The sequence below is a fragment of the Plectropomus leopardus genome, chromosome 3, assembly GCF_026936395.1.
Source record: "Plectropomus leopardus strain MGB_pleo_1.0 chromosome 3, ASM2693639v1, whole genome shotgun sequence".
Lineage (NCBI taxonomy): Eukaryota > Metazoa > Chordata > Actinopteri > Perciformes > Serranidae > Plectropomus > Plectropomus leopardus.
In genome coordinates, this window is record NC_142178.1 from 30,201,260 (window position 1) to 30,215,419 (window position 14,160).

Sequence of the window (14,160 nt, forward strand, 5' to 3'; positions counted from 1 at the left end):
ATAGAATGTGATGTTTTGTTATAAATTAAATTACCAAACAGTTTATACAAGTACAACTGCAATGATTAGTTCAGACATTGACAGAAAATTAACTGCCAACTATTTTGATAACTTAATATCATACTTAATATAGATGCTTAATTTGATAACCTAAGTTATGTGGGTGTTTTTTTCTTTTTTGATAATGATGAGATTCTGGGATGTTTATTTATATTTCAAATCATTTTTACGTTTAGCTTGTTGTTTATATTGTTTAAAAATAATTGTAAGGTTTTTCGGGGTGTTTTTTATTTATTTTTATTTTAAATATGTTTTAGTTTTGAGGTTTTGATCACAGTGTTTTTAAATAATTGTGAGCTTTTTTGGGGTGTTGTTTAAATATTATAAAAATTGTGAGTTTTTAGAAATATTTTATTTATTTTACAATTTTGAGTATTTTGGGGTGTGTGTGTGTGTGTTTTTTTTAGATTATTTATTTATTTATTCATTTGATTCTTTTCTGCATTGGGTACTTTTACTTTTAGTACTCACCTTTAATAGTTTCCCCTGAATATACATACTTGCTTAAGGAATTTATTTTATTTATTTTATTTATTTAAGGAAAATTTTCAATGCAGGACTTTAACTTTCAAAACAGTGTTTTTACATGGTGGTATTAGTACTTTTACTTCAGCAAAGGGTCTGAATACTTCTTCCACAACTGCTGGATAATAAAAACTTGCAGGATGCAGTGAAGAGGAGCATGCTGGGGTTTCAGCCCTGACGAACAGGCTGAGGTGAGGCAGACTCCTGATGAAGATCATCATGTTTCCACAGGTGTGGACTGGACTCCCGGGTGAGACGGTGAGCTGTGCTTGTGGCCAGACGAGACGAGACCTTTAAGTACATACCTTTTGGATTTCTCGGTCACGTGACTCGCTATCTCCAACCTGCCTTCTCGCAGCCGGCCGCGAGCTCTCACCATTGAAAAAAAGAGGTAAACATTTTCTATTGCAGCACAGACCTAACTCTAGTTTACAGACTATTATCCCTGAAGTTGAGCCTTTTACTGAAGCCTAGATAAAGGCGGAATGACACGAAGCGACAGGCGCGTCGCTGCTCCGGAGAGAGACGGGGAGTGACAGTGTGGCCACTCCGCTCAGTCAGGCCTAATCTGTGTCTGCAAGAAACACTCAGCACAAACCGAGAACAACCGCAGGCGACATCTGCGATCAGCGCACTTTTGGCGACATTATTTCCGGATCGGAAGCGATTCACGGTCGCAAAATGCGAGACGAGAGCGATAATCGAGCAACGTGGCGGACGGATTTGTGAAGATTACAGTCAATAAAGTGCTTTGCACAAGACTGCCTCCTAATCCCTGTGTGAAAGGGATGGGCAGTGCACCGGTTGAATGTGTCTTTCTGCAGAAAAAAGCAGGGTGGGAGACTCTTCCTCTTGACTTCACACATGCACATTATGGTCAGAAGGGTGTAGGCTCACTTGTGTCGGTTGTCAAACGCGTTGTCAGACTCTTATCATTAGTTTGAAGGCCGGTTGTTTACATGACTTGCGCAAATCTGCTTATTTTGCATCTGATCACTTCTGATTACATCCACACTTCTAACATTACTGGTGCTTTTTTTATGTTTCTTTAGGATGGCAGAGGCTCCCATGTCATGTGATTGTTTTGTTTCCTTGCCCCCTGGATCTCGCGATGACCATGTGATTTTTGGGAAGAACTCAGACCGACCCCGGGATGAGGTGCAGGAGGTGGCCCACTACCTTGCAGCATCCCATCCTCCGGGCTCCATACTGGAGGTAAAGCAGCTCTGGACTCCTGCAGCTCCACAGTGCTGCTGGTATGCTGGTGCAGCTGACTGACAGCAGGCATCACTGAAATAAACAAGCTCACTGATACACACTGCAGACCTCCACAGCTTGGTGCATTGCAGAAAATTAGTTAAGAATACAAATAATATATTTCTTCTCACAGTATTAATGCATTACTCTTCACAAGGGGTCGACAGATTATAGGCCTGGCTGATTATCATGGTCAATATTTGGCATTTTGCTGATTAGCTCTATCGGCATTTTTATTTTCATGATCACTGATAAAATTAATCAAATAAAAAGGGCACAGAAAGTGTCAGCATGGGAGGAAGTTTTACATTGTAAAACCTCAGGGAGCTATTTTTTGAATAAATTTTTAATTTAAATTTTCACATTTCCTGGTAACTTGAAAAACAAGTTACCAGGATCTCTATGATCTATATGATGCTGAAAGTCTCAATTTTGATGAAACAGGCATTTAAACATAGTTTTATGTTGGATTTTGTTATATTCCAAATCCTAAATATTGACAGAAATATTTTCATTTTTATTGTAAGTGCATACTGGTTCCAAATATTGGTTATCGGTCTCATTAACTATTAATAATCGGCAGAGGAACTGGCCCCGAAAAACTAATATCAGTCGACCCCTTCTATTCACAATAACTCTGAGAGTTGTGAAATATTTTAAGGAGACTTTATGCAGAAACACTCTGTCCTGTTAATGTTTAAGGGAAAGGAATTCGATCCTTTCTCATTTCCACCTCAAGTTTGTGTAACACTCAGTGGAAGAAATACTGACTGATACAGTAAACATAGGTGTCATATTAACTGGAGACACTGGAGACATGTCCTCATCTCTTTTTAAAAGCTTGATTTGTTCAAAAACTAAAAATAGCTTGCATCAAGAAATGATAACTAAAAATGAGACTGCTTTAAAAAAGATTTATTAACACAACAAGAAAATTGCACAACAAGCAATTTAAATGTAGAAGAAGCAAATGTAAATTGTCCAAAAAAAAGCTTGTAAACCCCCCCCCAGCCAAATAATTTTAAAATGACCTAAAAAGTGCATGTGCAGATGAGTAACTTTAACAAATTCTTGATACAGTTCCTCTTGTCCAAGTTTTCCATTCTCTCTCTGAACATGTCAAAACACATAGGGGCTTATAAATTAATTAAAATTAATTAATGTGTCATTGGCATGAGTAGGTGCTTTTCATCCTTGGCAATAATCACATCACTTACTATCCTTAGTGGTATCTGGTTATGCACTGTGGATTTTATTTGTCCAATTTTTGACAAATCTGATTCCTCCACCTAAATACAGTGGATTATATTATGTTGGGTAAACTTTAAAATGTTGCCACAAATAAAACTTGGGTATTGTTCTAAAACTTAGACCCTAAAATAACACCTATATGCGCACCTTTATGTGCAGCAAGAAATTGTGACTAATTTTACCCTTTTGAGTTTCCCTGATATTGAAAATTTTGGCCAATATAAGTGTGTCAGCTTTGCTTACTGCAGGATGTGAAATGGTTTGTGCAATGCAACGGGACCTCAAATTAATCACAAGCATCGCTTTGGTTTGTTCCTCATTCTCAGTCAATCTCTCCTTTTTTTGTCTGCAGTGCACATACATCCAGATCCCTCAGGTGGAGCAGACCCACGCTGTCGTCCTCAGTAAACCTGCTTGGATGTGGGGCGCTGAAATGGGAGCCAATGACCAGGGAGTCTGTATCGGGAATGAGGCTGTCTGGACCCGAGAGCCCGTCACCCCCGGAGAGGCTCTGCTGGGCATGGACCTCGTCAGGTGAGCACGGAAAACCTTTTGACTCTGTATTGAAAAAGAATGAATGATTAACAGCTTATCTAATTTTAGCAATAAAGAAAAACTAATCCAAGCTGATGGAAGCAACTATTGACTGCATCCTAATTAAATACAGTTTGGATAGGAACTATTCAGCGTTAGTGTTAAGTTAATCCCTTCAGGCTTTAATCGGAAGGGTGTGTAGATTGTCGTGAGCATGTTATGACAGGTGTATTAAATACTTTTGAAGTGCAGCACTCTTATTCATCTCTGTTTATAGAAATATTCAGCCAGCATGAAGAATCATCAAGTGATTTTCAGATAAGGGATCATTTCATCCAAAACATATGGCTATAAGCGTATAAGCACCAGCAACAACATTAGCGTGTCGTCATGGTTACTTACTATGATAATCTGATAAAACAATACAGAAATTAATCGATGAAAGAAGATCAGTGTGTAAAAATGAAAGAATTGTTCCCATTAAAAACTAACTAGAATGTATTACTGAATGATTGATGACGTGTAAAGAGGCAGACTTAAAGGTAATGGAGCGTGATTTGGTCGTCAGACTTGGGTTGGAGCGCGGTGACAGCGCCTGGGCGGCTCTGACGGTGATCACAGGCCTCCTGGAGGAGCACGGCCAGGGGGGGCAGTGCAGGGAGGACCCCGAGCCCTTCAGCTACCACAACACCTTCCTCCTGGTGGACCGCACCGAGGCCTGGGTCCTGGAAACTGCTGGACGGCTGTGGGTGGCGCAGAAGGTCACAGGTGAGGAGGAGGTGGAGGGTTACACGTTTAGGGTGCAGAGTGATGGATTACATGAATAATATTTGCAATTTGTCGCTCAATACATGACTTGACCTCTGATTTCTCTCTCGTATTGAACTGTGCTCTGTGTTTTGTTTGTTTTTTTTATGTTTATTAAATGTTGCATGCAAACCTTTGTACAGATTGGAAGCTCAGTTGTTACTTGTTAACAGATTTCTGTTTTGATTTTGTTCAGGAAAATAACCAGCCGTCTCACTTTGACTGACTTACTGACTGAATAAGGACAGACACATAATTTTTTTCTCTTTCAAACTTCTTCTTTCAAACCTTGCACTATATGTGTGTGTATATCCCTTTAATGTGTCTTGAGCAATTTTTGCAGGAAAAACTCAAAGAGTGTGAGGATAATAAGAAATAATGAGGTCTAATCCAAATACAGTATCTAGTTAGACCGTGTGTTGGCTGATATTTGTACTTTGTATGCAGCATCATCTCTTGCTGTTGCGTTTATTTAGATCCAATCTGTACCGCACATGGCATCTTTTATGTTTTCCTTTTCCTCATTCTGCATGAAGAAGAACTGGGTGAAACTTAAAGTATAGCAGCTGAAATACAATACAACAGATGCCACGTGCACACAAATGCAGCAAAAAGATTATATACGATTATATAAAAATGAAAATACAATATACAACCAAGAACTAAGACGACAGAATAATAGAATACTTTACAACCAAGAGTTGAGTCACTGACCAAGACAGCTTAAAGATTAACAGCCCCATTTTTTCATTTGCTAAAGTCAGCAATTTCGCTTAGATATAAATGTGGTGATTTTAGTCTCACTAGAGCACCAAAGATGTATTAATCCAAGGCTGAAAAAAGCCTCAGTTAATGCACTATTTAGTCCTGCGTTTATTTAAAAACTGAAGCGCACAGCTCTTTTAGTAAATGACTGAGCATTTTTGACAACACAATAGCTGTGGTCATAAAGCAAAGACAAATTAAAATTTTAACTGGGCTTTGCCAAAATCAATCAGGCATTGCATTGAGTTGTTGTTGAGATCCTTCAGTGTGGACTTGAGTGTTGGACCAAGCAGCAGACCACCTCTTCCATCCATAAAGCCACACTGCTAGCACAGCTTACAGCATCTGCAGGACTCAACCAGACTTTTGCATTGAGTGCTTGGATACTTAATAAGTGTTGCAGAGGAAATCAACACTAAACCACACAGAAGTGTTGAAAATCCACATGAAATTAAAAAAGTCTCTTTATCCATTTTTCGTACTTTAACCTGAGACCACAGCGTATAGAGACATGTCATATAATACTACTACTACTACTACTACTACTACTAATCTTGCAGAGGCAGCATAACTATAGGAGCCAAACGATAATGTCAAGCTAAGGCCAGACTAAATTTAAAGTAAAATTAAACAAGAGAGAAACAATTACAAAACAACTAAACAACCAGAAACAAAAGAACCTGTACCAATAAGAGTAAATGTGATTCAAAGAATACTAGCAGTAAACACAGAAATAAGAGTACTAATAATAGAATTAAACACGATCGACACAGAAAAAAAGAATACTTTAAGGATAAATTAAAAGACAAACTAAAATAGATCATTTAAAATAGACGAAGGAATCCTGAAACTGTGGTGAAGAGACAGACCCTCATTCACCAGGTCGTGATCTCTCTTTCAACTGGAGATAAACCTTGCCACCTGCCGTGATCAGTGTGTATCAGATACAGCTCAAATGTGCACGCATTACACAATCAGCATGTTTCTGGCTAATTAGTGGAAAATTTTAAACATCTTGCACTTTCAAGTAGGAGACTTTGCATCTCCACTTTCTGTCCTCAGAGGGTGTAAAGAACATCTCCAACCAGCTGACCATCGGTGCCGAGGTCTCCGCCGAGCACCCGGAGCTGCGGAGCGTGGCTCAGGCTCAGGGCTGGTGGGACGGCGAGGGAGAGTTCAACTTCTCTCAGGTGTTTAGTCCGGAGGATCCGCCTGCCAGGATGGAGCTGGCCAAACAGCGCTACAAGGGAGGGACAGAGCTACTCCAGCAACATGATGGTGAGGGTGCTCAAGTCCTACATTTCTGGAACATACCGGCTACGTATTTTGCCACCTGGCAAAATATTTTTAAACGAAAACTAAAAACTCATCTCTTCACTTTAGCCTGACTTAACTGCTTTGCACTTTGCTTCGCAAATACACACACTGCTGCACCTCTTTAAAATGTTTCTTTCATTTTCTGCATTTTATACGCTCTATTTTTAGATTTATTTTTATTATTATAATCTCATTGGGTTTGCTTTTCCATCTTAAGTTATGCATTCTGTACTGTTTTACTAGTATTATCAAGTGGGTTTTATCCATTTGCAGATGCATTCTATGTATTCTGTTCTGATCTTATCATATTTTTACATGTGGGTTTTATTATGTCTTTATGTGACTCACTTGGTGCATGTAATGTTTCGTTGTAAAGCACGTTGGGCTGTGTTTTTTGTATGAAAGGTGCTTTGCAAATAAAGTATACCCGTGGACATCCCCTTTAAAACATGTCTGTCCATGCAGCATTCAGTTATAGACAGACAGCATTAATGGAATATAATAGTTACAGCAACGAGTCTTCTCGTTTTCATCGTCAACCAGCCGTTAATTCTAGCCTGTGTCTCCTGCGCTGTCTCTGGTCTCAGGCTCAGTGACGGCAGAGGTGATGATGTCCATTCTGAGGGACAAGCCCAGCGGCATCTGCATGGATTCAGGAGGTTTCTGTACCACGGGCAGCATGGTGTCTGTCCTGCCCAGAGACCCCAGCCTGCCCTGCATCCACTTCTTCACTGCCACCCCTGACCCCTCCAGGTATGTCACTCAAACTGTGGCGCGTAGAGCCACTGTGGGTGGGGCATGGATGACAAAGGGAAATGGGATTTATAAAGAGAAAACAAACAAAAGTTTACTGACGCCATCATGCTGACCTTTTTTTTCACTAAAATTAAACATGGATCATTTTTAATCTATTCATTTTATTATTAGTTAATTATTGTGAATGCCTGATAAAAATTGTAGGGTAACCCTAACCCTTTATTGACTCCTGAAGGGGGGTATGACAGAAAAACTCTGAGAACCACTCTGATATATTTTTAAAAATCATACAAAATGTGTTTCAAGCTACCTCCATGGCTGTTTAGACCACCACTGTGCATAAATATGTCACTGCTACTTTGAATTTTTACCCCAGACACTTCCTCCCACCATGAGGGAGCCAACATTTTTTAAATGTTTGACTCTGCTTTATTGTTATGTATTCAGTTCTGTTGCATGTTTTTGGGCTGAGACATATTACTCAACCAGCGTTACATTTGATATCGATGCAAAAACTTATCAGCAGGTTTCATTCCTGGTGTGTGGATGATTTTTTCTGGGAAAAAAACATTGAAAAGGCAGTAAAAGGTTAAGAAAAAAAGAAACTCAAAAATGATTGATCAGTTGCAGCAAAATGTATTTACATTAAAGGAATAGTTTGGATTTATAGTAGTTGGGTTGTTTGAGATACTCATCCATTGTCAGTGTATTACACATAATAGGCTAGATGTCCGTCAGCATGCCCCCAGTTTGGAGAAGCAAGCAATATACTACAATATACAATATAATGAAGCAGCAGCAAAACTTTTTTAGCCCCTTCAAAAAGTACAGTAAAGTAAAAGTAGTAAAGTAGTAAACTCCATTGACAACAGTAGTAATTTAAGCTTGCTAAACATGAGAAGTGCTGGTCTTCTGCTGCTTTAATCAGTTAGTTTTTGTTATTGTGTAACTTTGGTGAATCCTAACTTACCCTTTTAAATGCCAGACTCACACAATAATACAAACAAACTAACTGATCGAGGCAGCAGCAGAACAGCAGCTCCTCTGGTCAGGTACATGAAATCACTGTTTTTGTCAATGGAGTCTGGCTTTGAAGAGAGTGATATAGCAGCCTCATTTGATACGTGAAAATCAATGCTGATCATAAGGTGAAGTGGTGAAAATATTCTAAATGTAGAATATAATAGAAACTGATATTGTTAATTTTAGGTGGGACTTTTTAGGTGGCTTGAATACATTTCGCTGCTGACTCCTTCACTGCAGTACGCTGCGTGGTTTCTGTGTCGAACGTGAGCTTGCTTTTCCAAGCTGGGCGCATGCCAACTGACATCTACTGTATGCAACACACAGACTATGGACAACAACCTCATACAACCCAACTATAAAAAATATGAACTATCCCTTTATATTTCTTTTTATTGAAATGTCATTTAAATTTCCCAAATATTCTTTCTCTTTTCATCTTTGCTTCTCCTGCATTCTGTCTCCAGTTTGGGTCGGTGGGTGTTTCTGAGTCTGCCTCTCTCTCTTTCCTGTCCCTCTCCCCGTTAACCCACCCCTCCCTCACCCTGGTAGGTCTATATTCAAGCCTTTTGTCTTCTCGGACTTTTACACTCCAGTGCCGAGGGTGGTCTCCCCACAGTTCGGCCCAGACGACCCTGTCAGGAAGCAGCCGCGCTTTCAGAGCCAGGTGGACCGCAGACATGACCTGTACAAGGCCCACCAGGTGGCGCTCAACACCATGGAGACCAACCCGGTGGGCACTGGTGGATGACCTAGGTCAATGATAGTCCTGTGCAGATCCTGGCAGAGCTGGGAGCGCAAATTCATTTCATTTAAACATTCAAGGCTGATTTTATTGAGAGTTAAACTGGTCAGGTGTTGCTGAGAAATTACCGGCGAGTCGTTCAGCACAGGATCGACACTCCCACTGCAGAGAAAAACACAACAGGACCTCACAGTTAGTGCAGACAAGACACATGGCATGAGTGTAGACTAAACATAAACACTACAAGTACACAATCAAAGCCAAACAACAGGGTTTCAATCATGATCGTCTCGAGTAGCCAGACCTATCTCCACATTGTCAGAGCTAGAAAAAGGGCTGAATGCACATATTATCATTCTGCTACAGAGTAAAAACTCTGGATTGTTTGTTTTTCTTTAAACCAATCATAATAATCTCGGGCAGCACTAAGCAGAGGATGCAGGGACGGTGCTCTTGGAAAATAGTGTCAGGGGGAACTTATTTTGGTGGAACATTTGTGCGTGGGGAGGCGAGCACTGTCATTAAAATTTCTCTGCAAAACACCATTTAAAAAAGGAACAAACATATGTCGAATGTCGATTCAACTGATAAAAAAAGAGACATCATTTTAAAAAAGTGCTCAGATTTCCATAATAACAGTCTGACAACATTACAAAAAGAACCCTACAGTGAAGTGAAGTGCTTTTCCACCTACTTTTGCTTCATCTGGTCTGTTTCTTCGCAACAAAAGTCTCACTCTGACATCTAGCAGTCTTTTGCACATTGTTTAAACCAGCTAAATATTTAGCAATGGCATTTAAAAGCTTTTAGATAACAGTGAGTTTGGCTTTCTGTACTTTCTGTACTCCAACATAACAAACTGTTTCCGACACTCCCGACACTTCCACCGTAGTTTTTTTGCAACAAGTCACCTCTCCTGCAACCAGATTTCTCCTTGAGCAAGACTTGGTCACAATAACAAACAGGCCAGTGAAAGTTATGAAAAAAAAAGAGTTTAATTTCTCTGAAGGGTCCTTTTGGTTATACTTTGGAAATTAACCATTTAAAACTTGAGCAAATTGGCTTTCAAAAACATGAAAAGGAGGCAATGAGCAACTTAATTTTTTTAGCATGCAATTAGTAAAAAGTTAAAAGAAAATTAAATCAAATTATCAAAAAAGTAAAAGAACTAAAACAGAAAATGACTTGTAAAAAGTTCTAAATTAATAATAATAACCTAATTTTGAATATATATTTCTAATAATTCAAAATGTAATTTTCTTGATTTTTTTCTCCAGTAGTGCGATAATTTTCTATTGACTTTCTCTGCCCTTTTTTTTCAAACTAATTTTTTAAGGTAACTTTTTTGTCACCATTTACTATTTTTTTGCAGTTTGCCTTACATTTCATGCCGAGTTGCTAATTTCATCTTTCCCCATGTTTTCGAAAGAAATCAAACTTTCAAAAGGACAAAAGAGTGAGAGCTGGTTTCTTGTAAATGTACGCGATATTTCATTAAGGCGCTTGGCTATAGTTCAGGATATAGTCATTCTGCTGCTTAAAGAGACAGTTCACACCCAAATCAAAAATATATATTTACTCTCTTACCTGTAGTGCTATTCATCAATCTAGATTGTTTTGGTGTCAGTTGGAAATATCAGCAATAGAAATGTCTGCCTTTTCTCCAACATAATGGAACTACAAGGGACTTGGTTTGTGGTGCTCAGTCTTTACGGCTGATGTCTCCAACACTTGGCAACTCACATCAAAACAATCTAGACTGACTAGGAAAATTAGTCTTTTAGATTTCGGGGTGAACTGTCCCTTTAAGAAGGTTTTAACATACAATATGCAAATATTATTGGGCACAGATGTTATTATTCTTTTGACACCCCTCTTGTCTTTTTCTCTCTTTGTCAGGACGAGGGTTTAGCTGCCTACGAGATCCTGAGGGAACTGGAGTCGCAGTGTGTCAGTGAGATTTCAGCCATGCTGAGTGGAGAGATCCCAGAGGAGGAACTGGGGGACTTGTTTTTTGACTGCGTGGACACAGAGATTAAGTTCTACCAATGAGGAGGTGGGAGGCTTTGAGAACTGTTTTTGGTGTTGAATCAGGCATGAATGTGTTCACGCTGTTTAGGGAAAAATTAAATATAGTGATAAATATGCATGATTATGATAATACATTGACTTTTATTGGCACTACAGGTTATAGAATATATTTTCAGTATAGAGAAACATGTAGAAAATGGTGCAAAAAGCTCCTTAAGAAGAGGTGAGAAGTGAGTCATTTCTTTGTTAACTCGGTAGATTGTGGATCCTTGCAAAACTTTAGACCACCAGATATTTGGGTCTTGAGTCGCATGACTTGACTCAAGTCAGACTCGAGTCGCAGATTTAAGGACTTGAGACTTCCTTGACCAACATTTACAAAAGACTTGACGTTAAGTTGGTATTCGTGACTTGAGACTTGCCTTAGACTTGAGACAGTAGACTCAAAATGATTTCTTTTCATTAAATACTTGCATTTTTTTTTTTAGATATTTAAATTAAATATAAATGCCAGTTTTATTTAAAAAGCCCAATATCACAAATCACAAGTTGCCTCAGAGGAATTTACAACATATGACATCCCTCTCTTTTGGACCCTCACAGCCGATAAAGAAGAACTCAAAAAAACTTTAATTGAGAACAAAAATGATAGAAACCTGAGGAAGAGCAACTCAGAAGGGATCCCTCTCCCAAGAGATTTGTAATAGATCGTCGTGTGTACAGAACAGATCAACAAAATAAAATAACAGTAGCCCATAATCCACAACACATGAGGCAGCTATTGTGGAGGGGGCTAATCTAAAAGTGATAAAATTCAAATTCGATGATTATGTTTTTGATGAGAGTGGTGTAAAAGAAAAGCAATATGCAAGGAACACGAGCACCCAAACATCCAACTTTATAACAAAATCCACAAAGAATGGTACATGTGTCTTTTTAGCAAGCTAAGTAGCTTATTGGTGGGTCAAACTTTACCTAAAAATTCCAATGGGAGATTTAAGCTAAGTTAGACTCTGCTTAAATCAATTCTGAAAAAATCAAATCAAATCAATGAAAGTACCACGGAGGAACACTGTGACACACTGGGACCATATGGTTCAAATTCTGCCTTCAGCATATTAATACATTTTGTATTTATGACGATCTTTAGTGCATTTTAAAACAGCTAATTCATAGAAATAAAACTTCAGTAAGTGAAATCACAGAGTTCATACATGGTTTTCTTGCCTGGGCTCCTGATTGTTATGCTGTTAATATTTTAAACACATTTTCTAACTTACAGAATTCCCAGTCGATTTGCTTGAGACTTGAAGGTTAAGAGTTGAGACTTGCTTGTAATTTGCACATCTGCGACCTATTCTCACTTCTAAAGAACACGCTAAATAATACAGCGTCTGAGTCAAACCCAATTTGATGATTTTCAAGATCATGGAAAGTCTGATTTTCACTCTTAAAAAAACAAAACAAAAACCCAACAGATTATGCAACCATGGAGGATTTAAGTGTCTCGCCTCCTAACTGATTGTAAGACCAGTCAAAGTCATTACCATGAATTTTACTGCTTTATCTGAGCATTATCCTGCAGTCTGAGCTGGTTTGAGGCAGAAATCTGAAAATTGATGATTAAAGTCTGCAAAATGTGTTGTGAAATGTGATTATAACAGTCATCTAATGTGTGATTTTTGACACGCAGTACTTTAAAAAATGTTGTTTAAGTCAAATCATGCAAGACAAACAAGATAGTGACAGCTTTTCCGCAGTTAGACAGCAAAATCAAAAGGTCGAAGCCATTATGAGAACTTTTTGATCCTAATATCAAGTGTTTGATTTTTCAGTGTGCGTTTCTGCTGCCCTCACTCATTCTTTGCATGCAAATATAGAAATAACCTTGTGTGGAAGTGTGGCTGTGCTCCCAGCAAAGCTCATTAAGTGCTTAACATACGCTCTGTGTAACTCTCCTCTGTTGCAGCGCCCTCAGGTGGACATCCCTAACGCTCGCAGAGTTGCAGGAGAGCGCCCTGGGACTGTTGTGTGTGTTCCTGTCTGACTGGCCTCTCCCTCACTCTCACAACACTCGTCCCTGACACCATTCCATCTTTAACACGGACTAAATGTCTAAACTGCACTTGTGATTGGAGCAAATTCATCATCTGTATCACCCAGGGAGCCATGAGTGCACCTCGTTAGTGAGTAGGCCTTTAATGATGTAGACTACACAAGCGCTTGTATGTAGAGCGAGCTGTGTGAAGTTGCACAAATACTGTGAGAGTGGCGTTTGTTTAACTTTTTTGTTTGTTGTTGCAAATGAGTGGGTTGTCATTTGATGGCTGCCTGTAGGGAAAGATTTAATAAAGAATGTGCTTAGTCTGTCCTGTGTGTGTGTGTTGAGCTTTCTGGCCATCTATGTTGTGCGGATAAAGGTGTTTATAATTTTAATGTAATGTATAAAATTTGACAACACTTAAACAAAAAAAGTATTGATACACAGACATCAAATATCATTTTTTTAAAATAGAAATTATTAATACTGCATATACAAATTAAACTTTTTGGAGGCTACTATAATGGAAGCAAATAAAAGACATAAGTATTTGTAAAGTATCAGCTACTTAATAATCAATATTGAAATCTAAAATACAACAGATTCATATCATTGAAATATTTTACCTCAAAAATTATTTCCCCTCTTTGAAATTAAAAATTATTTGCAAATATTTGCAATTTATTTATTTATTTATTTAAGCTGAAATATCAAATAAATAAATTCAGGTTGGTCATTTTCAATTGGACTGATTCAAATCCATTATTCAAGTTAAAAAATGTACAAGTGACAACATCCATGCTATTCTGGACAGAATAGAATTTTAACAAGCATGGCAACAATAACATCCATTTTTTAGGATTTTATAAACCATTTAATTTCAGAAAAAACTAAGCTGATTCTGTTCTTGTGCATGACGACACACACACACACACACACACACACACATATTTATGTGTATAATTTATATTTTATTGACAGTTTTAAAACAGTACATTCAGTGGTCCCTACAATTAATTTGTACATTAAGTGGCAAGTAATGACCAAA

The 14,160-nt window shown here is 38.4% G+C and overlaps 1 protein-coding gene across 2 annotated transcripts; it reads left to right on the forward strand.

Moving 5' to 3' along the window:
• The first annotated feature begins 818 nt into the window (after positions 1 to 818).
• On the forward strand, positions 819 to 13,440 carry scrn2 (secernin 2). 2 transcript variants are annotated; one of them, XM_042484324.2, is made up of 9 exons: positions 819 to 976; positions 1,638 to 1,800; positions 3,446 to 3,627; positions 4,196 to 4,395; positions 6,262 to 6,477; positions 7,104 to 7,269; positions 8,848 to 9,028; positions 10,940 to 11,096; positions 13,041 to 13,440. In XM_042484324.2, exons 2-8 carry the CDS (start codon positions 1,639 to 1,641, stop codon positions 11,090 to 11,092), a joined length of 1,260 nt encoding a protein of 419 aa, XP_042340258.1. In that variant the 5' UTR covers positions 819 to 976; position 1,638; the 3' UTR covers positions 11,093 to 11,096; positions 13,041 to 13,440. The 2 variants fall into 2 exon arrangements, with proteins under 2 accessions (XP_042340258.1, XP_042340257.1); XM_042484323.2 differs by lacking the exon at positions 819 to 976 and adding an exon at positions 1,067 to 1,420.
• Positions 13,441 to 14,160: the final 720 nt, after the last annotated feature.